The sequence below is a fragment of the Talaromyces proteolyticus genome (assembly GCF_021365285.1).
Source record: "Talaromyces proteolyticus strain PMI_201 chromosome Unknown BGW36scaffold_3, whole genome shotgun sequence".
NCBI classification, from domain to species: Eukaryota; Fungi; Ascomycota; class Eurotiomycetes; order Eurotiales; family Trichocomaceae; genus Talaromyces; species Talaromyces proteolyticus.
The window spans coordinates 196,595-218,483 of NW_025764279.1; the positions used below are offsets into that span (position 1 = coordinate 196,595).

Here is a 21,889-nt window from a genome sequence, read left to right on the forward strand (position 1 = left end):
ATACATCTGCTTGTAATCAAGCGTGTTGGATCGCAATTACGTGCAAAATATCAGCATAAAATGAAGAAAGGGAAAGGACTATGTCGCTAGCAGTTAGAAACGACTTTCCGACAGGCTCATCTATCGTCTTAATAGGCGCTCGAGGTGCCGGCAAATCCAGCTTGGCAACTATTGCGTGGAGCTCATTTGCTTTCAAACACGTCGATATCGATGACATTGTTCGTCTCAAATTTGGCCAGTCTCTTTCTGCGCATGTTTGGCAGAGCAACGCGGGTGAATGCGGTCCAGCCGAATTGACAATAATCCACCAAATATTCGAAAAGCACCCTCGAAACGCAGTTATAGTGTGGCCCCCTGGCTGTGTGGGAAAGATAGCCTATTCCGTCCTTGAGCAGTATGCCAGATACCACCCTATCATCTATGTTGCACGGAGCGCTACGGCAATACAAACATATCTTAAAGCTCCAGATCCAGACAAGCTAATGAGATATTTGGAGCTGCAAAATCTGGTTTATAGAGCGTCCTCGCATTTCGAATTTTTCAATTTAGATGAAGAAGAGCTAGAAAGCTCTTCAGCTAGCAACTATGACTCTAGTATGGCTCGACATCCTCGCCCACTTCGTCTCAAACGGACGGAGGAGAGTTTTGTGCGGTTCCTTAGAAATATATTACAATTGGGACGACATAATTTGTCACGCAATGATGCGCTATCACTTCCTCCCTCAAGGTCTCTTAGAACTTATCTTCTAATTGTCTCTCTCACACAAATAAACTCACCCAGCTTTGACGTCAAGTCTCTAGACTGCGGTGCCGACGTTTGCCAGCTTGATATAAACCTCACGGAGGTGGAAAGTTATCCGATTTTGGAGTTGACAGATAGGATCAGCAAGGCGCATGCTATACTGACACGATTCTTTTATGGACCCGTCATATATCATCTTCATGTTCCCTCATCTTTGTCTCTAAACACGAGCCAATACATTAATATGTTTCGTCATGGGTCAAGAATCGGCGTTGACTACCTGACGGTGGACTTGAGGCTTTGTTCTAAGGCAATATCTGAGTTGGTGGCACATCAACGGTCGCCACGATTTCTGGGGGTCTTTCACGATGACAACCCAGGATCTGAGGGCTGGTCTAAAGGGGAGCGCTGGGAGATGCTGGAAAAGGCTGCTGCCATACCTGGACTTGATGGGATCAGACTTACGCAAGTCGGAAGTCATGTTGAGGATAATTCTGCGGTCACCGCTTTCAAAGTCCAAGCTACTCGGTACCGAATTGGGCGGAAATTTCTTGTTGCTTATAACACCGGGCCCTTGGGACGTACCTCGCGATGTGAGAATGAGATTTTGACACCTGTTTCGGCTCCCGGATTTGAGGGTTATCATCCAGAATTGTCAATACAGGCCCTACACAACGCTCTGTACGCCTCCTTTATTTATGAACCGAGAAACTTTTACGTTCTCGGCAATGACATGTCCAAATGCCGCTTTCCTCATGTACAAAGAGCGGCGCATCGTTTTTTTGGGTTTCCGCACACCGTACAAACCATATCAACTAGTAAATTGCCTGAGGCCAAGAATGACATGTTTCTGGGTGGCATTAGCATTGTTACGCCAGAATATAAAGTGTCTCTCTTGCCACTCGCTTCGTCGTTAAGCGAGCATGCAAAGCACATAGGCGCTATTAATACTCTCATACCAATTCGTTGTCGGTTATTTGAGGGCATCACTGTACCCCCACCGGATTTCTGGAGGAATCGAAATACACAAAGCCATTCTGTTGGATTATATGGGGAAAACACGGACTGGGTTAGCATCAGTGAGTGCATTAGACGAAATCTCTCACCAGCAAATGCGATTACGAAGAACAGCACGGCCTTAATTGCTGGTGCCAGTGGGATAGCCTATGCCGCACTATATTCATTACTGCAATTGGGTGTCTCAAATATTGTCATATATAGCTTTAAGGCCTCAGATGCCCATAAGCTTGCTATCCATTTTCGTGAATTTGACGAACGAAATCATACAGATCGCGAGGGTTCGAAGACAGATATCCGAATCATTGACTCTATCCAGGCAGACTGGTATGCTGATCTAAAGCAGCCTACCATTGTGATTTCATCCCTGCCAGTAATGGAACCCGCCAATACAGACCTAGATACACAATTTATCCTTCCTATTCAGTGGATGAAAAGTACCACTGGAGGCGTGATTCTTGATCTCAATTACCGACCTTTAATCACACCGATCCTGCGTCAAGCTCATGACCAAGCCAGTAAAGGCTGGGTAACTGTCGATGGTTTGGACAACCTAGTTATACGCGCCACCACTGAATTCGAAATGTACACGGGCAGGCAGGCGCCGCGGAGTTTAACGAGAATCGAAGCTCTGCGAAACTATCACGACGATACATATACAGTCACATGACACGGTTAAAGCTGATCAAATTAACTGAGTCAATCACGGACAGATTTGTCGAATTACGTGGAGGAATTTTGCAAATGGCACGTTGGGACCACCAAAGAAAAGATAGATGTGTAAATAATTTTATGCTCGTTAAGTAATCCATGGAGTTTGGCATATCGCGCAACTGCAATTTGTATTTTCCAACATTTAAGATATTATTGAAAAATGTGTCTCGCGATATATTTTCTCTTGGCTATCAAGATCGAAGATGTACCACAGCACTCAATTAACAGGTGTCTTCACTGCACCTTGCTACCTCATATGGAATACTACTAGCAAGATGAAGACAGCAGTATTTCCATCGCTTAAATGTGGAGAACTCTTATTTTATGGGGGTTTGAATACATGTAGAGGAAGCTTTCTCAATGGGACGAATTATTTTTACTGGAATATTTCTAGAGCGGCTCACGTCTTTGAGTTTCCATTAGCATATGTTACCATGAAGTTCTTACGTGTGTACCTACATTCAAGTTCAATTCAGCACCCATGACTACCCTCTGTTGCTGGCTCTTTGCAACCACTAGAACACAGCTTGGCATGTCCGACTTGTCCTGGGTTCATGCAATGTAGTAAAACATCATTTAGGTCTTCATTTTCATAATCGGTTCCATTCAAAACCTCCTTCACGTCGTTCTCGGTAAATCCTATTTTTTTTGTCCCGTTAAAATTTGAATTGTAAAGAAAAGTGGCCAAATGTTTCTATGAAGAACCAACTCACCTTTTGATTCAATGAGCGTCTCAGCACAGTAATCAAAGCTGGGAGTACAGGTTTTGTCGGCTAGGCCACTCCAGGCGAATGCGAAAAAGGTTAAGATGACAAATGATGCCTTCATTTTTTCCTTCTTTCCTTTCAAATAGTTAACTGGGTTGCAAGGATTAGATTAAAATGTAAAACGCAAAAAGCAAGAAGTATATGAAAGTTTGATTATGCTTCATGTGAGCTCTACGGGCAATGTTTTCGGAGTTGGAGCCTAGACGCGTTGCATTCCGGAATGCCATTCCTTAGGCAATGTGGCTGCTTATAGGCAAGCAGAACCGCGTTGTAAAACCCGCCAGGGGGCCAATTAGAAGCCTTATGTCCTTGGCTGAGTCACCAAATATTGTTAAGTTAAACTTATTTCCCTTATCTACCTGGAATATACCTCATTAAGAAGAGAGGGGAATAAAGGGTGTAATGCGGCATAATCGAAGAAAAAGCCATTCTAGAACGAAATGAACGAGCTTTAGATGCTGCATCCTAGTATATTAAAGTATATGAGGATTTATACAACTGTACATCAATTGATAACGCATATGATGCAAGAAAAACAATATCATTAGAGAATTTTGTACACATAGACATAATCATCGAAATTCTAAATACTCGTTTCGCAATGTACACGCATAGTAAATCAGTCACACATTTTAATTCCTATTAGATGGGAGAGAAAACATTAATCAGGGCTTCGCCCGGATTGACAAGTAGATTTCGAGCTTATGAGCACATTTTTCGATAGACGCGAAATCGAATTAAAAACCGCCTACGCCTCGTACACGCTGCACCGCTCCAACCACTCCTTTAGCCCAACTGAAACGTCCCGGGTCGGATCCAATTGAACCTTCTGGTATGGCACCTGTATCTGGATCATGCCAACACCCATCTTTAGAATCCACAAGACCGTATTTTGAAGTATTTTGGTTTCGCTCTATAGCATCCCGCCATGCCTTGCAAATAACAGGCGAGTCGATGAGGATATTTACCTCAGTGGAATGATAATAAGACTGGGTATCTAGATTTCCGTTCCCTATGTGCTAGAGTTAGTGATGTTTGGAGAATTATAAGAAACATGAATAAAAAGAGAGCCCACCTTGAATGGCAATTGCATCATCAACGATCATCAACTTGACATGACTGCTACGATACTTCCATTTATTATGTACTGGGACCTTCTGGTCCTTTCCAATATAATTGTATATTTTCAATCTCGACTTGTGTTCATCTGATTCAAGAGAAGAGTATAGCCGATTTGCAACCATCTCATTAGTTCCATTCTGACCCGGTAGTAGTTCGCCTCCATCGTTGTACCCGAGCGTCACGTACGCAGTAACAGAAATGCCACGCTTTACTGCAGTTAATAGAGCCTTGAGGATTGGCTCAGCGTTCATATTAGGAGTTTGAATAAATATTGACCTTTGAGCATTTGCGATTGCAGCGAGCCAGGCGGCGTTCTGGGGGACGGGATAATTGGAGTTGTGAGGAGCTGTGGTGATGTTAGAAGTCAAGTACCATTAATTAAATATTTATACTTACTGCCATTTGGTTCCCGACTGATGAGTGCCATGGGAACTGCCTCATGCTGAGGAGGTAAAATATATGGAACCATCTCATCATCCTCGGAAATGTCTGGACCATCGTTTGTGGGGACATATTCAGTTGCCACCTTATTATTGCCAAGTGTTGTCTTGTCTGTATATGTTAGTATTCAAAGATACTTGCTACCGTGAAAAGGCATATATACTTAAATGGCGGGCGGTAGCATCTCGTCCAGTCTCCCCCTCGGATGGATTCAGCTGACTGTTAACTCGTTTCGCCTCTTCGTACAAATTAGAATCATAATGTGGGTCTTTACTAGTAGACTCGAGCATAACCTCTTTTTCGGGTCGCAGGGTTATGAAGCTGGGAGAGTCTAAGTTTTTTGAGGGTATGAATTCAGGCACGTCTTGAAGGCTTAACGTAGCCACACTGCCAGCCGCTGGACTACCAATCATTGGCAAGGGAGGATTAAAGTGTTTGTTCCAAGAAATGAGTAACAGGTCGTACATTGCATCTACAATAGGACCTTCAAGATGACTCATCATTTCGAGGTTGTCATTGTCTTGCACATTGTTACTTTGGAGCAGGCCAATTTTTCTGTCGATGACACATAGCTTTGCATGAAAAGTCCCAAGCATGGGGCGATGGTAGTTGATAACTTCCATGTCTATGTTTGGAATTTCTTCAGGTGCAGGAAGTTGGACCTTAGAACCGGTCCATTCGGCTGGTGACACGTGCTGATGATTCTCATATAGCTGAATTAAAAGTCAGTACAGTCTGAAAGGCCAATTATCTGGCGAGGGCATTGACTACCTGCTTCAAACTTCCTCGGTCATATATGATTTTTACCACCACCCTTTCTCCGCGTTCGCCCGCGCGCCTCGAAAGCTCTCTCAGCGCATTTGTAATAATCATCGAGGCATCCGAATGAATCCAAAAATTGGTAGCTAAGAATACTTCCTTCTTAGCTCGAACAATGCAATTTGCAGTGTGGCGATTGATGTCTGGAAGAGTAGAGATGATAGTCAGAGGCACCACACCACTGCTGCCCATTAAGGAAGGAGACACAAGTCCCGCAAGAGGGCGGTGCTCAAGGGAGAGTAAAGCATCATAGTAGCACTATAGCCATCGGGTTAGATTTTGAGGTCAACTATGGGACCGTTTCGATAAAGGTTGCAATATGTTAATTACCTTTAGAAAAAGGTCAGTCGGTCGCTGGTTCCCCCATTTTCCACACTCTAGTGCTCGCTGTAAGTAAGCATCATGCCCCGACTCTTGGGGAGGTGGCTGGGGCGCATCCCCAACCCCTTCGTGCTTGATGTGGCCATACAGCCGATGTGCAATCCGCCCTGGAGAATCTTGTGGGTTTTTGGCAAGCTCAGAGCTCACACTCTTGTCACTACGAGCAAACTCGTAGAGCTTTTCAGATATCATTGTTGTTACAATTTTCCTAAGATTAATCTGAGCTGCAGCACACAACAATCAAGACAATAGGTATTAAAACAACCAATTCGCCTTCGAAACGATAGAAATAAGTACGCTGTTGAAAACGAGCAGAAAACAAGCTTTTGTGGGGAAGTTGGTTGACGTCATAGTCCACTCCAACCAGGCAGAGTATCATAGCAGCCCTGTCATTCTACTTATCTAAACCAAGGAAAAATGCGCAGAAACATATCTGCTCACATTAATAACCATCGCCAATAGCTGACGCTTCATGACGTGTTCTCAGGCACCTGGCTGAACAAACGTGACAACTTCGAGAAGCTGTATTGATGCTACATTCAGAGATGTGAATCACAATAATAATACTTTGTCCAAATAAATAACACTTTGATAGTTTATAGTACTCCGATAGTTAAATAGACTTAGATGATTTATTTTATTCTACGCACTCGATCTGCGAGGAGGTTTAACCGACTAATCACTATCGCCACTGAACTAACCCATTGACTGGTCAGTCTGTCTTGACCAATGGCAGCTAATTGCGAGGCCCCGCCTGTCGCGCCTTCTGCCTTCTCTCCATTTTGTGTATTTACTCTGCACTATTGTCCTCTGCATGTCGTCTGCTGGATTTTGCTCTCCCGCGCAGACGATAGGTGCGTTAAGAACAGTCAAATGGTTGCGAGGTTGAGGACCCTCACTGGCTGTCTGCCATGTTAGTTTCTCTTCAAAATGCGAATATCGGTCCCAAGAGCGACTAATCCCTGATCCTGCCAGGCCGACAACGCCGGAAGAAGTGCGACGAAGTGAAGCCTGCTTGCCTTGCATGTGCTCGAAACGATATTGCTTGCCAATGGCCCACGGCAGAGCGCGTCGACGGGCGTCGTCTGCGATATCGCAAAGGCAAGAGCAAAAGTAATGCAAAACGTCGCACTTGCACTTCAACGGACCGGCATAACGGCTTTAGCAACGCGTCTTCACTGCTGCCTAGCTACCTGAGGCAATACAATTCCCTATTTGATTATCGAGACTCAGTTCTGATCGATTTCTGCTTTCGCTGCTTCTTGCCTTCTCAATACCACCAAGCCGCAGATGGGAGTCCGACGGTCGATCTCTCCTATTTGTTCTATCTGTGCCTGGAGTCCCCATTTCTCCTAAATGCAGTATCTGCTTGTGCAACGATAGATATCCGAAGAGATCTTGATGCGGACCAAAGATTGGGGAAAAGACTCTACATGGCTGCAGTGTCCGACATATCCAATGGAATAGCAAACGGATCCTTGAGCGGAAGAGAAGACTATCTTTTAGCGACCGTTATCTGGCTATGTGTTTTTGAGGTGGGTTGAACATGACTTCATCTCGGGATTTACTAAGCGAACGAATATATAGAAGTCCCGTGGTGAAAGACACGAACATAGTGCCATCCATGCAGCTGCTCTGTGCAAAATCCTCCTTTTGCGACAACCATTCGACCCCAGGCATGCCGCAACGGCGGAACTTATATGGGAACGCATGTGTGTAGAATCTTACATTTATCATAGCGCCGTCACGACATTATTTGATAGTCGGCCAGACCTCATTGATGATACTTTGGCGGTATTAGAAAAGTTTCAAAGAAATGTATCGGTCTCTCCTAGTGCCATTGACGACCAGGAAACCGCCATGTCGATCCAGTCATCTACTATCCAGTCTCCGCTACTTGGTGCTCCATATCACATATTCGTCGCTCTTATGCAAGGGATAAGATTATTTCGCATAGGTAACACAGATTCAATAAATAACAACATGGTTGCATGGTCATGCTACTATCATGTAAGCAAGGCACAATCATCTCTCGGCCCAGTTTGTCAGCATTATGAAGACCCGCGACGGTGGATTGGAAAATTGTATGCGACAGCTATCCGGCTTCTATTCCTCCAATTAATCCCTTCCCATGGCGTAGGTTGGGAGATAGAGACTAGCTACCTGTCTCGGTATACGGAAATTACACGGACAATAAATGAGGTAAGAGAATTGTTGATCACTACAGAATGCGACATTGAGAAGACCTGGGGCAAATTCTTCTTGTGGCCGCTAGCGGTCATTGGCGCTCTTGTATGCGAGAAGTCCGACATTATTCTAGTGCGGAGTTGGCTGGACCGGGTCGCTAGAAAGAGTGCTAACAGCAGTGTTCTTATCATCAAAGAGGTGTTGGAAAAAGTAATATGGCAAAATTGCAGCGACATGTTGCCGGCGAGTTCTCCTCCTTTCTACCCGCCCGGACTTTCAATCATGCTGGACACGAATATCATGAATAACATCGCGGCTAGGCTACTTGCTTAGAGCTGCCTGTTTCGAGCCAGTCTTCATGCTATGCCATATATTTATCTCACCAGGACAAATGAGCGACGACTTCTCATAATGTTTAGATCTCGCATACGTTCATATCAAACACAAATAGATAAGAAACAATCCAAAGAGCATAAGGCTAAGACAACCGGTTACAGAAGTTCACCAAGAATTTACTCGCAATTTTCAGAACCGCCTTCGAGAAAGTATTGACGAAGCTCGAGGTTTCTATTATGAGTCGGTACTTCGACAAGGTATGAAATGCTGTGTCTCGTATACAATTGCGTTGAATACCCTATGTAGGTTAACGCAGCCGTTACTAAATTAATTCGTTTCGGCAACGCAGAAGTAACGAGGTATACAAAATGGAATTTTGGTACACAAGATTATAGCCATCCTGAATACAGTATATATGGATGAGTAGTTAGAGATGTTGACAGAAGTTATAATATACAAATTGGTATATATCTTAAAGTCAAAGAATTCTATCCGTTGAATGTAGGTGTAAGTAGTTGTTGCAGCGACTGACCGGCGTACTGGAATACATGTGTGATTCCCTATCCTAAGAGAAATTCTTTTTCCATCCACTGTAATGCCTCAGAAGATGATTACATTAAGCTTCTAGGCTTCTGAGTTCAGAAGCCGCAAATGTCTGCTCACAATCTCTAGTGATGCTTCATATCCTTCCAGTGTTCGTTGTGGATAATCAGTCTGATAGTCGGTAAATGCACTCTCGACTAAGCATTTTGTTATTGGATCAGTGGTGGCCACATAGGCTACCATGAGAGCCAGAATGTTACAGCTTGCCCCGAGTGGCCGGTAGTCAGAAGATTCATCACATAAAGCTAGAATCTCATTCACCATATATATGGCATCGGATTGGAGATCAATGCTTCCCGGGTCTAGCGCACTTGATATACAGTTCAAAACAGTCACAATTGTTAACGCAAGGCTATATATCCGTTGATGATATGCGTGAAGATATCGCGAGCGTTCAGCAATTGGAATTCTGTTGATGTCATGATAGCATGATTGGATATCACTCAATATACTTCTGGAGGTGTCGTACATTGGTCTGATCTCTTCACGAAGTGCTGTAAATTCGCTTTCTTCGGTAGCATTTCGTCCGCGGTGCATGAGGAACGGAACACGTGAAAAAATAAGCATTAGTTGGCCTTCGGGAAGATTTGTATCATAGTCATTTTCGACCAGAGAACTCCACTCATTTGGGCTCAATTCAATTTTATCGTTCCAGAGGGCTTCGAATAGCTAGAAATATTGTCAGGTTACTTGTTGAAGCAGGCTAGGTTATAGGTAAAATGCATACGACAGGTCCACGTAAGGATAGTATTAATTTCGCCTCAAACTCATCTTTTGGAGTAGAGTATCCGCGAGCTTTGAGGATTTGAGCCGCACCTTCGCAGTGGCCTGTAAAAGATCTTCCGCCGGTTCCAATGAAGGCCTGATAGATTGGAAATATTTGATAAGCTTGCGCTCTAGGGGGGTTACTAAAACGACTAACCTGACATATCAACAGTAACATGACTGCGCAAAGTGTCTCCGAGGTCGCAGCCTTGATAGGGTCATCCAGACACAGTCTTAACATCTGAAGAGCACGAGAATACCTCGACAAGGCTTCAATTGAAATGTCTTTGTAAAGACAAAAGCTAGAGTGTGCGGCAGTAACAGCATAAACAGCTCCATCTAAAGCTTCGTTTATACCAAGGCGTTGAGGAATATCTGCAATGAAACCACCATAGTTCCAGATGAGATTGTACCTCAAGTCAGTTGAAGGCTTGAATGCTTGAATAAAGATACTCGTTAAGAATGTCAGCTCATTGCTGGGGATTGACCAGGTGATCGGAGATGATGAATTTGATCTCGTAGTACTCTGAATCGGGGAAGAACTTTTGGTAACTTGTTGTTCATTGTCGGGAGATGTGAAAAAGCGGCGCTCTTCTTGGAACTTGAATCTCCGTTGGCCTGAGCCTATACATGGCATTTTCAAGCGGAGGCATCGAGAACAAGATGGCATTTTCTCATCACACTAAATCGCATTAGTGCATTTTATATGATGACGGTCGGATACAATCTCATATACTTTTTTCTTTTGTTTGCGGCAGCCTTCGCATGCACGCCCTGAAGGTACACCAGGCATTCTTCAAAGTATGCTTATTTCAACGACCAAAGCCAACGACAGCTAGTTGTGTATATTTACTTTTCCAGAAAGAAAGTTAAGGTGGGCGATATAAGCATAATCCTTATCATCGTTATATCCTAAGGGGCGTCAGCATCTATTAATGTACATGAATGACATGCGGTGGGATTTCCACGGCTGAAGACGAAAGAGAATAACGCTAAACTAGAAGCAGCAGCGGCCCCAAAAGCCAAGAGCTTAAATATCGCATGAGCTCCACATAAATCTATCCAATCACACCGAAGATGGCCTAGGGAAGAAAAATAACATTAGAGAAACCAAAGACAAAAGAGGAAAGCAACCCGAGACATGGCAGAGAAGAACCACCAAACTGAATTTACACACAAGGAGAAATAGTCACGGAGGAAGATAGGACCGAAAAGCCTTAGTATGGTATAGCTATAGAAGAGCCGAGGCTGCGGAGCTGGTAGCAAACGGTATCGGTCATAGTACTGGCGGACTGGCCCAAAGCTAGGGCCTGTTACCAATATCTCGTTCATGGCCATTGAGTCTCGAACTATGGTGTCTCCGAAAAAACTCGATCTAGTGCTCTCTTTTGCAGCTCCAATTGAATGGAGTACACCTTGACTATTGACATCGAAGCTTCATTGACATTCCAGATCGGTAGTCTTGAAGTTGCTATTGCTGCTCCAAGTCAGGCGAGCATTCTGTAGAGTGGGTGAATGGTAGGTCGACTCGTAGTGCTGCTTGGCTTTCATAGAAAGTGTGATTTTCTACCCGTGGACGAAAATTTCTATCTTTGGGCGAACCATGCCTAATTCAATGGTTGCGATATCGAATTGAGTGTTTCTTTCTTCACCGTGTATAGAGTAGCATCTATATTGTCGATGTCGGTCACTTGGAGGCCGGACTGTAGCTAGCTGGTGTATTTCACTCGAAGGGTACGGGATAGCGCCTGTCCATGGTATAGCCAGGGCAGGGATTTGGAAGTGATGCTACTTCCCTGACCAGTGGTATCAGGACATGGTGGAAGAGACTGGCCGGATTCTTCACGTCTTTCTTGATGCTGCTTATTTATGTCAGTGCTCTCTAAGACTCTCAGTTGCGCCACATACCATATATTTCTCGGTTTTGCTATCCATGCTCCTTCTACATACTGGATGATGAAGCCAACTCACTTTGCGATTAGAGCTGTTGGTTTAACTCTAACTGATTACTGATGCCCAAGGGTTTTGCATTTGATACTTATATTCCTGAGTCCGGTGAAGAAGTATGCGCAAGGTCGCGTTATGATTGGTTAGAATTCTGCTGGGGTTAACTTCATTAGGAACTATGTGCCGCTGTGTATTCACTGCCCCTTGTCCGGCCTGATTTAACATTAACTCGATGACGATTGGCCGACGACCCACCATTACATCACTGTGCCCCACCTTTTCTCCAGCCCTGATCTTGGCATGTTCTTCCCAGAAAGGGCATGATCCGCCGCCGCCAGCATATTGTAGCCGCCCCGCGTGGGGGCTGCTAACGACGTATTCTGGAGTCACGGTCCACAAGTACAGCAGCCGCCGGGTCAATATGGCGGCTGAAATATATTTAGCATATAAATTTGATTAACGCTCGTTAAACTTCCCCAGTATGTGTCCCACCTTGTTATGCCATGCCAGGCGGCTCCTCATCAGGCTAAGACGTGGCCGATTCGGGAGTTATACGGCGCTTCCTTGGCGATATCTAGAATCTATTCAATATAAATATGATGTGTTCTTCCAACCTCCAAAGCTTCCTTATCGTTGTAAACTCGTCAATCGTCTCGCAGAAAAATCAGACACAGTGCAATCATGGGTGTGGACAGCACAATGGGCGTCGAAATCTCCAACTACTACTTGTATGAACCAAGCCATGCCGCCCCCGCAGTGTTCTCTGCTCTCATTGGCATATCGTTGATACTACATCTATATCAGAACTTGTAGGTTTATTGATACAAAAACCCCGTGCCTCAAATAAATGCTTATTTACCCTATCACTTGTAGCCGTTATAAGTTCTGGAGGGTCACCTTTTTTATGGTATGGGGTGGCCTTGTCTTCTTAATTGGATGGATAGCCCGAACAGTTTCAAGCTACCACACCGGGAATCTGAACCTATATATTGTTCAAACGATATTCATCTATGCGGGACCTCCAATATACTCGGCAGCCGCATACAACATTGTCGGCCGTCTGATGAACTATTTACCTATGCATACGCCTCTGAACCCAAATCGAGTCCTCATCTTGTTTGTCTACCTGGGTGCTCTCGTTGAAGGTCTTACCGCTGCTGGCGGTGCTAAAATATCCGCTGCAAATGGTAGATTCGATGTTATGGAGTCTGGAGGCACCCTCATGTCTGTTGCTCTCCTTCTCCAGGCGGTTGTCGAAACGATATTAGTATCTATGGTTGGTTTGATCCACTACCGCTGTGCCAACGGCGGAGCCCCCGTTCCACCAAATGTACGCCGGCTCTGTATTACCCTATACGGCACATCGACATTAGTGATTGTCCGTTGCATTTGTCGTGCTGTTGAGTCGTTTACCTTGTACAAAGCTATTGCCAAGTGTGAAGGAGGCAGCTGCAGTTCCGCTATTAGAAACGACTTCGTTCTTACCCACGAGTGGTATATCTTTGTTTTTGAAGCAGTGCCCATGGTCCTGTTTACCTTCTGGCTCAATTTATTGCACCCTGCCCAATGCCTTCCGCGGGTAAAGACTCGGTACTTGGACCTCGATGGGAAAACAGAACGCATGGGTCCCGGTTGGATTGATAGGCGATCTCAGTGGAAGACCTTTGCAGATCCCCTTGATTTATCCGGAGTATTGAAAGGAAAGCCCAATAATGAAACATTTTGGGTGCAACCTGAGAAATGGCCCTTGGCAGAGGATGGCAGTTTTGCAGCTGGAACAGCAACTAATGTAGGTGGCCGCCGGGCGAGACTGCCGTCAAAATCTACTCCCGATACCTTGTCGGAATCCGTCTAGGCTTACTATAATGTTGCGTTAAATTTATTCTTAGGAAACTATCATAGACATGTTTTTTATTATCTGTGCTGTACGTATAGAATTATGTGTATTTAGCTTACGTTTTATTCTACTTGAGTGTTTATATTAAGGTTGTGGAGGCAATTGCAGTCATATTTTTTCGCCTTTTATTCCACGGCATCCAAATAATACTAGTTGACGTAAAAGAGGAAAACTCTGCTATTGAAGTCGACAATTACCTACATCAACATTTGAAGTAGATGTAGTACTTGAAAGATGACCATTGCAATCTTTATTGTACATTCATAACCCTCCGGGCCGTTGTGCCTAAGGCCCCTTATAATGGTGAATTGTACTGAGAGCTCTGGAAATAAACACATTTCACTGATTTGTTCAATTTTCTCTGATCCTACTACCAGTAACTTGGTCAATCACAATCCTGTAATTTGTTGCTTGACCAATGATTGATCCCAAATCGGAAATAGCGGGGCATTGTCATCTTCCAGCCAATCGGTGCTGAAGCCCGTCAACCAGGGCCAGGGCCATGGATCGGGAATAGCTTCCTTCATTCCGCGAATTTAGGCTACTGCGTCTAATGCATTGTTCATCCACCTCTTCACTTGTTATTCTTACCAAGACGAGTGCTATCCTGCATTAAATTATTGACCAATGTCACGACGGCCACATAAGAAATCAAGAAATGGATGCAGGGAATGCAAGGCTCGTCACATGAAGGTAGTCATATATACCACCTTTTCGTGATTCTAAAAGCTTACAACTTTAAAGTGTGATGAAACACGCCCTACCTGTCTCAATTGCTCTACATCACATCGAGTCTGCTCTTACCCAGACAGATTTATCAATTCTCGGAACGTGACTCCTGCGCCTACTTCTCCATATAGCGTGGAGAGACCAGCTGCCCAATGCAGTTCTGAGCGGAATGTCATCCTGTTTCCTCTATTCCCAGTAGATGAAAAACAGGACGACACTATCAACATGGCTCACCTAGAGCTTTTCAATCACCTAGTCAATGGTAACTGGGAAAGCTTCGGAATCAGCCGAGATACGTACGTATCTATGGCTACTCGAGATGCTAATAAGGCTCCGTACCTAATGTATGAGCTTCTATCTATGTCAGCACAACATCTTGGCGCAACCTTTCCGGGAAGGAGTGAATATTACGGAAACCAGGCTATTCGCTTACAAAATAAGGCAATTGCCCTTTTCAATACCGCCGTTGGCCGTGAGGATGTCACATCAGAGAATTGTGTACCATATTTCGTCTTTTCGTCAATGCTAGGAGCGCATCATTTCTGCAATGTACTGAGATGCCCAGAAACAGACTTCAAAGCATTGATTGTTTCTTTAGTTGACTCCCTGAACCTATACCAGGGCCTGAGAACGATATCGAGGTCAAAGTGGCACATCGTCGCTGACTCGGAGATCAAACCTGTCGTGGAATCGGGACGTGCGGCTCTCCGATACCTTGACGAAGAGAATTACCAAACAAAAGAGGTTGAATCCAAACGTCTCATTCAATTGCTGGATGAACCTGTTGACCCATTAGAATCTGCCGCAGTGAATGCTGACCGGCACGCCATAAATGTACTCGACTCCCTCCTGCGCTATTATCGAGAAGATCAAGGAAATAATAACAACCTCAAGGGTGTATTTGGCTGGCCGGCTTTGGTCAAGGACGAATTCAAGCATGAGCTTATTCGATTAAGCCCAAAGGCACTTATAATACTTGCACATTACGCAGTTCTGCTATATTATCAACGTGAATTATGGCTTCTGGGGGATTCAGGAAGGCTTCTGGTTGAGTCTATTCACCGAAACATAGATATATACTGGATGCAATGGTTAGAATGGCCCATGATGGAAATCAGTAGCGAGACTATTATGGGCAAGACAAGTTAGAAGCTGAGCTCGACTATTTTGTATTGAATTACGGATATAAAACAGCCCCCGAATCAGGATTCCTCATTCGCGACAATTTCTCTTGGATGTGCTTCTCTAAAAGCCCTTTGTGACCCTGGGATATAAGTTCCTTCTCCCGCAGTTGGTCATTGACATAGCTGTCCAATTCCCTAACAAGAGCATCTTCCAACTTTACGAACTCGCCTGGTTGCGGCCCCACTGCTCTCCACAGATTTTCCAATTCGTCTCTCAACCCTAGTGCATCTGCTATAGATCTCACACCCTCATCACAATCCCCGAGCAACAAAATGTCTTCTCTCCGACTACCAAGGTCACCAGCTTTTTCTCTATTTAGTAGTACCCTCGGTACACCCTTTGGGACCTGGGAAGGCAACGCAGCTACTGGGTGAACCTTGAGACTAGTTCCCATCACAAGGATCAGATCTGCGGAATCGAGGAGCTTTGTACTCGTTGCAAAGTTTTGTGATAGTGGCTCGCCAAACATGACCGTGTCTGGCTTGATAAGGCCATTGCAAAATGCGTCATCGCAGCGAGGCACTTGCCCACTCTTCACTACTCGTTCAAATCGATCCGATGGCCAGGAAATCTTACATATCATGCAACGCTGACTACCGAATTGACCATGTGCAGCTACGACTTTTTCGTCAGGAACTCCCGCAGCGCGCTCCAATCCGTCAATATTCTGCGTGAACACCATCTCTAGAACTTCCATCCTATGTAGTAAGGATAGGAAAGCGTGGGTCACTGTTGGTTTGAAGTTCATTTGCATCAACCCCCGCAATACGGCGAAAAAAGGTTCCGGCGTGTGCTTGAAATATCTCACATCGAATATGGCTTCTCGATAGGGCAGTGTCTTTAGCGCAGCTGTTTTATCGTATATGCCCGTTTTGGGGGACCGGAAATCTGGGTAACCAGCAGATGTGGAGATGCCAGCTCCTGCTATAACGACTATTCGTTTTATGTCTCCATTTTTGATACGGGTGGCAATAGCGTCGATTGAATTGATTTGGGGTGTCTGTTCCTGGATGCTAGAGGTGGATTTACTCTGGCTAGTCGTATTCATTGTGAACTGTTGTCTATTTGCTGGTATTTTTGCTGAATCGCTTTATAGCCGAGTCTTTACGACCAAAGCTCAGTATCCGTAGAGATCCTTAAATTCAATTCTGGCGAACCGGAAATTTGCTAATGTTGTTTATTTATTTTCTGAATTGCGTTTCCCTGGCAACTCTCTCTGCCTGCCTATCCGAATGCGCATGTAGTATCTACAGGCTTGGAAATAAGGCGCTTCTAGTGTAAAAGTAATTACTCGATATTCTGAAAACCGGAGAACCCTTAAGTCCAGAAGAAATTTCAGTCCCTGTTCTGGTTTGTTAAAGTACCCTGTATATCTACGGGACGTGCATTTGAAAGTCACCAATGATATCAATCGATTCCTTTGTTTGAACGCAGTCAACGGACTGAGAAATGGTGATATTTTTAAATATGCCTCTCGTGAGGACGTCCCTTTTTGAGTTGCAACGCAGTTCATTAGAATCGCATGTATCTTTCCTTGGATGTCTGGGTACTTGGGCCAAATTGCTAGGATAATCATATCTCCTGTACTGAATTTTGCTATACGTCTTGCCATCCACCCGGCTCCCTTCGTTGTGGCGTCCGATATCCCGCAATTTCAATCTGGGCTCTTGGTCACTTCTACTGTTGTCATATCTTTTCATTCGTAACCAACATGTGAAGTCCAAAGATCGACTGATCAAAATGTTTAACGCCGGAAGACATGCACATATCAGCCCAATTGCCCCTTCGGCATTTTCTACACATTGAGTTCAGTCAGCCTAAGATTTTGTCCAGTCATTTTTAATGAGCGCCAAGCAAATGATAGTGCGTACCCTGTAAGAACAACTTTGGTAAAGACCATTGTCTGGTCTGGGGATTCTCCTTCTCGTATAATCATAATCAATCGATACAAACTAAACCCAGTGGCAAGGCCACCAGCGCTTAGAAGTCCAATGACTTTTATCTTTTTCCCCACTGGCATATGAAGGGACCAGGTTAATGGGAATGGGAGGATCAAAATTGCTAGATCCGTAACAACACTGATGGCAGAATCTGCCGTTATAACTTTACCCTGGTTGATACAGGTAGCATGCCCGTTAATTCCGTTCCAATATGCAGATATTGGATTACATATTAGCACTTTTATGAAAAAAGCTGGGATATAATAAGCCAACACAATTCCGAGAACGATATATATGGCTAGTCTCCATTTCTTGGATGCGTTGAAGACTCGAGCTAGCAAGGTAAGCAACGCAACTTTGACAAAGAGTGCCATTGGTGCATAGAAAAGTGTTGCAATATATGAGATCTAGATGGACGGGTGTACGTTGACTTGGTCAACAATTCTAGAACGTCACTGGGATATATCAAATAAAACTTACTTTTTAAAAACGATTCCATCTGTGATCGATGCAGCTCCCATTGATAATGTCCCCCTCCATTATTACCCACTTTATGACGTTAGAGGAAAATCTGTTTTATGCCTTGAGAACCTGACACTCACGAAAAATAGCGGTGATGCAATGACCCATGAAAAGAATCTTCGGAGCAACGTATTCATAAGTATTTAAAAGAAACACTTGTGAACAGTAGCACAAGACAATACCCACGTAGAAAACCCGAAATCTATATACCCGTCAGCGAGAAGACGTGTCATAATTGCCTATTCCATAAGGATCTTACATTCATCAACTCCTAGCTGCTGTCGAAAACGAACTCTGACGAACACACGGAGCACAAAAAAAAACGGAGCAAACAGGAATACAAAGATACTGGCTAGTAAGAAGGACAGTTTTTAGGGCGTCTCTGGGATGCTCAAAGTCTGGAGTAAGTCCCTTAGGACTATCTAGAGCTTGGTCAGAACCCGAGACTGGCATGTTGGGGCTCTGCTGTCCGATTTCGACGAGGAAAATAAATTAAACCGTGGCATCTTTCAATATTGTGATGAGTAGATTAGTGATGTGATAAAAGAATTATCAATCACTTCGATTCTACTAGGTTGCTCACCCCCAATTATACAACATTTTGCGTTGGGCTACCTGTAACATCGATAGCTTGATCACATGTATGAGCAATCTACACACGCTGAGCTACATAGAGATTCAGGCCCGTCTCAATACCATGTTTGTTTAGCTATCTCTGGCACTACATAATTCAAATTGCGAGCCGAATATGCGGCGCGCGTTAAGTTCACTTTTGACAGCGCCGCATTTTCTGTTTTCTTTGTTCTAATAACGCCACCAAGTGGTTCCGAATCGGTCGGTGGTGATCACGATTCATCTCCTATGCACACTCTGTGGAGTCTATGTGAGACAAGGAAAAAGAAAGTGAGCTGAAAAAAGGACAAAGAAAGAAAAAAAAAATCAAGGTATATCGAAATTCCTAACAGGGTCAAAACTCTGGCGGCACATATCAAACTTCACTATTTCACCGACCGTGTCTGGCCATCCGAAAGCTTGAAGGCTGGAAACATATCGCTGCTTATCTTATAAAAGCTGTGAATTTACTGGATAATCACATTTATTTTCTCCACTTTCGGTTACTAAACATGGCAACTTGCAGCTAACCACACCCCCCTGGCAATGGAATTAGAAAAGTACAATTTACCAAAGCTACGCTAGTGCAGTCTCGCTATTCGGGTTACTTTTTCTCCCGAACTGGTGCATGGATACAGTTGTCAGTTGATCAATGAAAGGCCTAGGCAACAAGAATATTAGTCTCAAATGATTAGTCGACATATAAAGCGTCTTGGTATGGATTTCTACTAACCGATTTAATCAGAGTACCCGAGCACGGCTCCACCAGTAAAGATTTTATCGGGAACCTTCTTCGCAGGTTTTTTTCGCGTATGGCCTCGGAAGTCGGAGGGTGCTGTCAAAATTATGTAACACAGATTCAATAAATTCCTCTCTACTTAACTTAGGTGATACAAGTCGACCTGAAGACCGAGGGATTGTGGAGTATACATTGACATGCAGGTTACAAATCCCTCTTCTTCAAGCAAGTCTCCCACATCACTCGCATACCCTACAGCAATTTACTCAATGGAAAACGGAACAGAGGATAGCACCAAGTCTCTACTTTTTCAACCCCTTGTGATTGGATCAGGTAGATTAAAGCTGGAGCATCGCATCATTCATGCTCCATTAACAAGAAACAGAGGTGTTCCCCTGAATCCAATTAGCACGACAGACAACCCGAACCGAATCTGGTACCCGGGAGACCTCATGGTGGAGTACTATAAACAACGAACGACCAAAGGAGGCTTACTGATTTCAGAAGGGATTCCACCGTCACTTGAAGTAAGTAAAGGTCTCCTGTTAGAAATAAAAAAGTAAACCCGGGGATTACGTTGCTATACTTTGGCACGTCTCACTGCTTGAGACCCCTCTTCAGATTCCTCGTATTAACATTTAATAAATTACAGAGCAATGGAATGCCCGGGGTTCCGGGGCTTTTTACCAAGGAGCAAGCGAATGGATGGAGGAAAGTTGTCCATGCAGTACACGAGAAAGGTGGTTACATATACTGTCAGCTATGGCATGCTGGGCGTGCAACCATTCCTCAGATGACCGGCTCTCCTCCAGTCTCGGCATCTGCTAGTGTATGGGACTCAACAGAGGAGTTTTATTCACACATCCCTTTTGGTGAAACACACCCTATTCGCTACGCTGAGCATCCTCCACTGGAACTTTCCGTTACCCATATTAAGAAAACGATCAATGATTATTGTGAAGCTGCAAAGTTAGCCATGGATGTAGGCTTCGATGGCGTGGAATTGCATGCCGGAAATGGGTATTTACCTGAGCAATTTCTCAGCTCTAATATCAATAAGCGAACTGACGAATACGGCGGCTCACCAGAGAAACGATGCCGGTTTGTCCTCGAATTGATGGATCAACTTGGGAAGACCATTGGAGATGACAATTTAGCAATTCGCCTCTCACCTTTTGGTTTGTTCAATCAAGCCCGTAGTGAACAGCGAGTAGAAACTTGGGGCTATCTCTGTAGAATGCTTAAAGACGCTCATCCAACTCTATCGTACGTGAGCTTCATTGAACCAGTAAGTTGCGTATTTGCCTTCCTTGAATGAGCCCATACTTACGAATCAATCCAGAGATACGAGCAGATCTTCAGCGATGAGGAAAAACATAAATTCCTCCTCAACTGGGGCCTAGCCGATGTAGGGCTAGATGAATATCGCCGGATATTCGACGGGATCCCTTTCTTCTCCGCAGGTGGATGGAACGACACAAATTGCTGGAATGGCATTGCATCCGGAAAATACGACGGTTTGTTATTTGGCCGATATTTTATTAGCAATCCAGACCTTGTGGCCCGGTTACAGACCGGATGTCCTCTTGCAGAATATGATCGCAGCCGATTTTATGGACCTTTTGAAGACAACATCATTGGCTATACCGACTATCCTCCAGCTGAGCAAAATTGTGTTTGACTAGACAATATAGTTCTTCATGAAGTTGACTTTGAAATTGGTTTAGCCACCTCAAATGTGATAAGGATGTCTACATTGCACATCTAATTTGCGAAAGGCACTCAAGAGCGAATATACTTTTTGATACCCTAGATAAATAGGCGAGAGGTATTTGATCAATACTTTAGCCCGGGAAGCATGAAGTTTCAAGCTCTTTGTTCTTTAAATTCGAACTATAATTTATTCATGAATAAAATGATCTGTGGATAAACGCTGTATCTTTGAACTTGAATCTGACAGCGGTAAGCTAGATGATTTTGAAGGACATCGCTAGAAAGACGAAGTATGTTAGTATGATTTGATCAGAAAATATAAGGACTTGGAATATATATTCATCTTTAATCGTTACCAGTGACTGACTGATCGAACAGCTATTTTGAAGATATTTCACCTTCATGTGCTGCAGGTCTCATACTTGCAGTGACACGTTCGTTGCGTTGTATTCTTACGCGACTTTTATCCAGATATGTCACAAACAGAACTTACTTTGGACTTTCTATAGTAAACTGATGTAGATACAGATCCGAATACTACAATTACGAGAACTGATTTCCCAATTTTACTTCCACAGGATTACCCAATTCGACCAGTAACTCCGTATTCCCTAGAATTTCGCCTATCGTAGTTTGCATTGCGAAGATGATCCAAGTCCATTGATGTGTATCGAAGTATTGTGGGTCGACGCTCAGGTACTTTTCTAGATA

The 21,889-nt window shown here is 44.1% G+C and overlaps 9 protein-coding genes across 9 annotated transcripts; 5 read left to right on the forward strand and 4 right to left on the reverse strand.

Annotated features, from left to right (window-relative positions):
* The first annotated feature begins 18 nt into the window (after window positions 1-18).
* BGW36DRAFT_371112 (uncharacterized protein) lies at window positions 19-2,645 on the forward strand. Its single transcript, XM_046215327.1, has one exon. It carries the CDS (start codon window positions 81-83, stop codon window positions 2,427-2,429), a length of 2,349 nt encoding a protein of 782 aa, XP_046074940.1. The 5' UTR covers window positions 19-80; the 3' UTR covers window positions 2,430-2,645.
* A 1,120-nt stretch (window positions 2,646-3,765) lies between these two features.
* On the reverse strand, window positions 3,766-6,286 carry BGW36DRAFT_314034 (IQ calmodulin-binding motif protein). The gene is made up of 6 exons (XM_046212530.1): window positions 5,953-6,286; window positions 5,575-5,880; window positions 4,967-5,516; window positions 4,759-4,914; window positions 4,316-4,708; window positions 3,766-4,252 (listed from the first exon to the last, which is right to left on the reverse strand). Exons 1-6 carry the CDS (start codon window positions 6,193-6,195, stop codon window positions 3,978-3,980), a joined length of 1,923 nt encoding a protein of 640 aa, XP_046074941.1. The 5' UTR covers window positions 6,196-6,286; the 3' UTR covers window positions 3,766-3,977.
* Window positions 6,287-7,436: 1,150 nt separating this feature from the next.
* Window positions 7,437-8,523, forward strand: BGW36DRAFT_355723 (uncharacterized protein; the record flags this gene model as incomplete). Its single annotated transcript, XM_046213676.1, has 2 exons — window positions 7,437-7,538; window positions 7,591-8,523. The coding sequence occupies 2 exons, from the start codon at window positions 7,437-7,439 to the stop codon at window positions 8,521-8,523; spliced, it is 1,035 nt and encodes a 344-aa protein (XP_046074942.1).
* Window positions 8,524-8,991: 468 nt separating this feature from the next.
* BGW36DRAFT_371117 (uncharacterized protein) lies at window positions 8,992-10,842 on the reverse strand. The gene is made up of 4 exons (XM_046215328.1): window positions 10,631-10,842; window positions 10,052-10,576; window positions 9,857-9,991; window positions 8,992-9,798 (listed from the first exon to the last, which is right to left on the reverse strand). The coding sequence occupies exons 1-4, from the start codon at window positions 10,685-10,687 to the stop codon at window positions 9,151-9,153; spliced, it is 1,365 nt and encodes a 454-aa protein (XP_046074943.1). The 5' UTR covers window positions 10,688-10,842; the 3' UTR covers window positions 8,992-9,150.
* Window positions 10,843-12,522: 1,680 nt separating this feature from the next.
* Window positions 12,523-13,696, forward strand: BGW36DRAFT_355725 (putative RTA1 domain protein; the record flags this gene model as incomplete). Its single annotated transcript, XM_046213677.1, has 2 exons — window positions 12,523-12,650; window positions 12,715-13,696. The coding sequence occupies 2 exons, from the start codon at window positions 12,523-12,525 to the stop codon at window positions 13,694-13,696; spliced, it is 1,110 nt and encodes a 369-aa protein (XP_046074944.1).
* Window positions 13,697-14,315: 619 nt separating this feature from the next.
* Window positions 14,316-15,630, forward strand: BGW36DRAFT_101330 (uncharacterized protein). Its single transcript, XM_046209161.1, has 2 exons — window positions 14,316-14,431; window positions 14,483-15,630. The coding sequence occupies exons 1-2, from the start codon at window positions 14,366-14,368 to the stop codon at window positions 15,614-15,616; spliced, it is 1,200 nt and encodes a 399-aa protein (XP_046074945.1). The 5' UTR covers window positions 14,316-14,365; the 3' UTR covers window positions 15,617-15,630.
* Window positions 15,631-15,644: 14 nt separating this feature from the next.
* On the reverse strand, window positions 15,645-16,700 carry BGW36DRAFT_423881 (putative SIR2 family histone deacetylase; the record flags this gene model as incomplete). Its single annotated transcript, XM_046219889.1, has 1 exon — window positions 15,645-16,700. One exon carries the CDS (start codon window positions 16,698-16,700, stop codon window positions 15,645-15,647), a length of 1,056 nt encoding a protein of 351 aa, XP_046074946.1.
* A 638-nt stretch (window positions 16,701-17,338) lies between these two features.
* On the reverse strand, window positions 17,339-17,966 carry BGW36DRAFT_423882 (uncharacterized protein; the record flags this gene model as incomplete). The annotated part of the gene is made up of 2 exons (XM_046219890.1): window positions 17,339-17,447; window positions 17,524-17,966. The coding sequence occupies 2 exons, from the start codon at window positions 17,964-17,966 to the stop codon at window positions 17,339-17,341; spliced, it is 552 nt and encodes a 183-aa protein (XP_046074947.1).
* A 1,335-nt stretch (window positions 17,967-19,301) lies between these two features.
* BGW36DRAFT_371125 (putative 12-oxophytodienoate reductase) lies at window positions 19,302-21,483 on the forward strand. The gene is made up of 3 exons (XM_046215329.1): window positions 19,302-19,992; window positions 20,118-20,753; window positions 20,808-21,483. The coding sequence occupies exons 1-3, from the start codon at window positions 19,663-19,665 to the stop codon at window positions 21,144-21,146; spliced, it is 1,305 nt and encodes a 434-aa protein (XP_046074948.1). The 5' UTR covers window positions 19,302-19,662; the 3' UTR covers window positions 21,147-21,483.
* The last annotated feature ends 406 nt before the right edge of the window (window positions 21,484-21,889 follow it).

Bases quoted from the DNA above. Each gene is read 5' to 3' on its own strand.
- BGW36DRAFT_371112 (XM_046215327.1), top strand. From the start codon at position 81: ATGTCGCTAGCAGTTAGAAACGACTTTCCGACAGGCTCATCTATCGTC.
- BGW36DRAFT_101330 (XM_046209161.1), top strand. From the start codon at position 14,366: ATGTCACGACGGCCACATAAGAAATCAAGAAATGGATGCAGGGAATGC. The intron at 14,432-14,482 runs GTAGTCATATAT...ACAACTTTAAAG, and splicing joins GCAAGGCTCGTCACATGAAG to TGTGATGAAACACGCCCTAC.
- BGW36DRAFT_371125 (XM_046215329.1), top strand. From the start codon at position 19,663: ATGCAGGTTACAAATCCCTCTTCTTCAAGCAAGTCTCCCACATCACTC. The intron at 19,993-20,117 runs GTAAGTAAAGGT...AATAAATTACAG, and splicing joins GGATTCCACCGTCACTTGAA to AGCAATGGAATGCCCGGGGT. The intron at 20,754-20,807 runs GTAAGTTGCGTA...GAATCAATCCAG, and splicing joins ACGTGAGCTTCATTGAACCA to AGATACGAGCAGATCTTCAG.
- BGW36DRAFT_314034 (XM_046212530.1), bottom strand. From the start codon at position 6,195: ATGATATCTGAAAAGCTCTACGAGTTTGCTCGTAGTGACAAGAGTGTG. The intron at 5,881-5,952 runs GTAATTAACATA...CGATGGCTATAG, and splicing joins CGACTGACCTTTTTCTAAAG to TGCTACTATGATGCTTTACT. The intron at 5,517-5,574 runs GTAGTCAATGCC...CTTTTAATTCAG, and splicing joins ACCGAGGAAGTTTGAAGCAG to CTATATGAGAATCATCAGCA.
- BGW36DRAFT_371117 (XM_046215328.1), bottom strand. From the start codon at position 10,687: ATGCCTGGTGTACCTTCAGGGCGTGCATGCGAAGGCTGCCGCAAACAA. The intron at 9,992-10,051 runs GTTAGTCGTTTT...CCAATCTATCAG, and splicing joins TGTTACTGTTGATATGTCAG to GCCTTCATTGGAACCGGCGG. The intron at 9,799-9,856 runs GTATGCATTTTA...CAATATTTCTAG, and splicing joins TATCCTTACGTGGACCTGTC to CTATTCGAAGCCCTCTGGAA.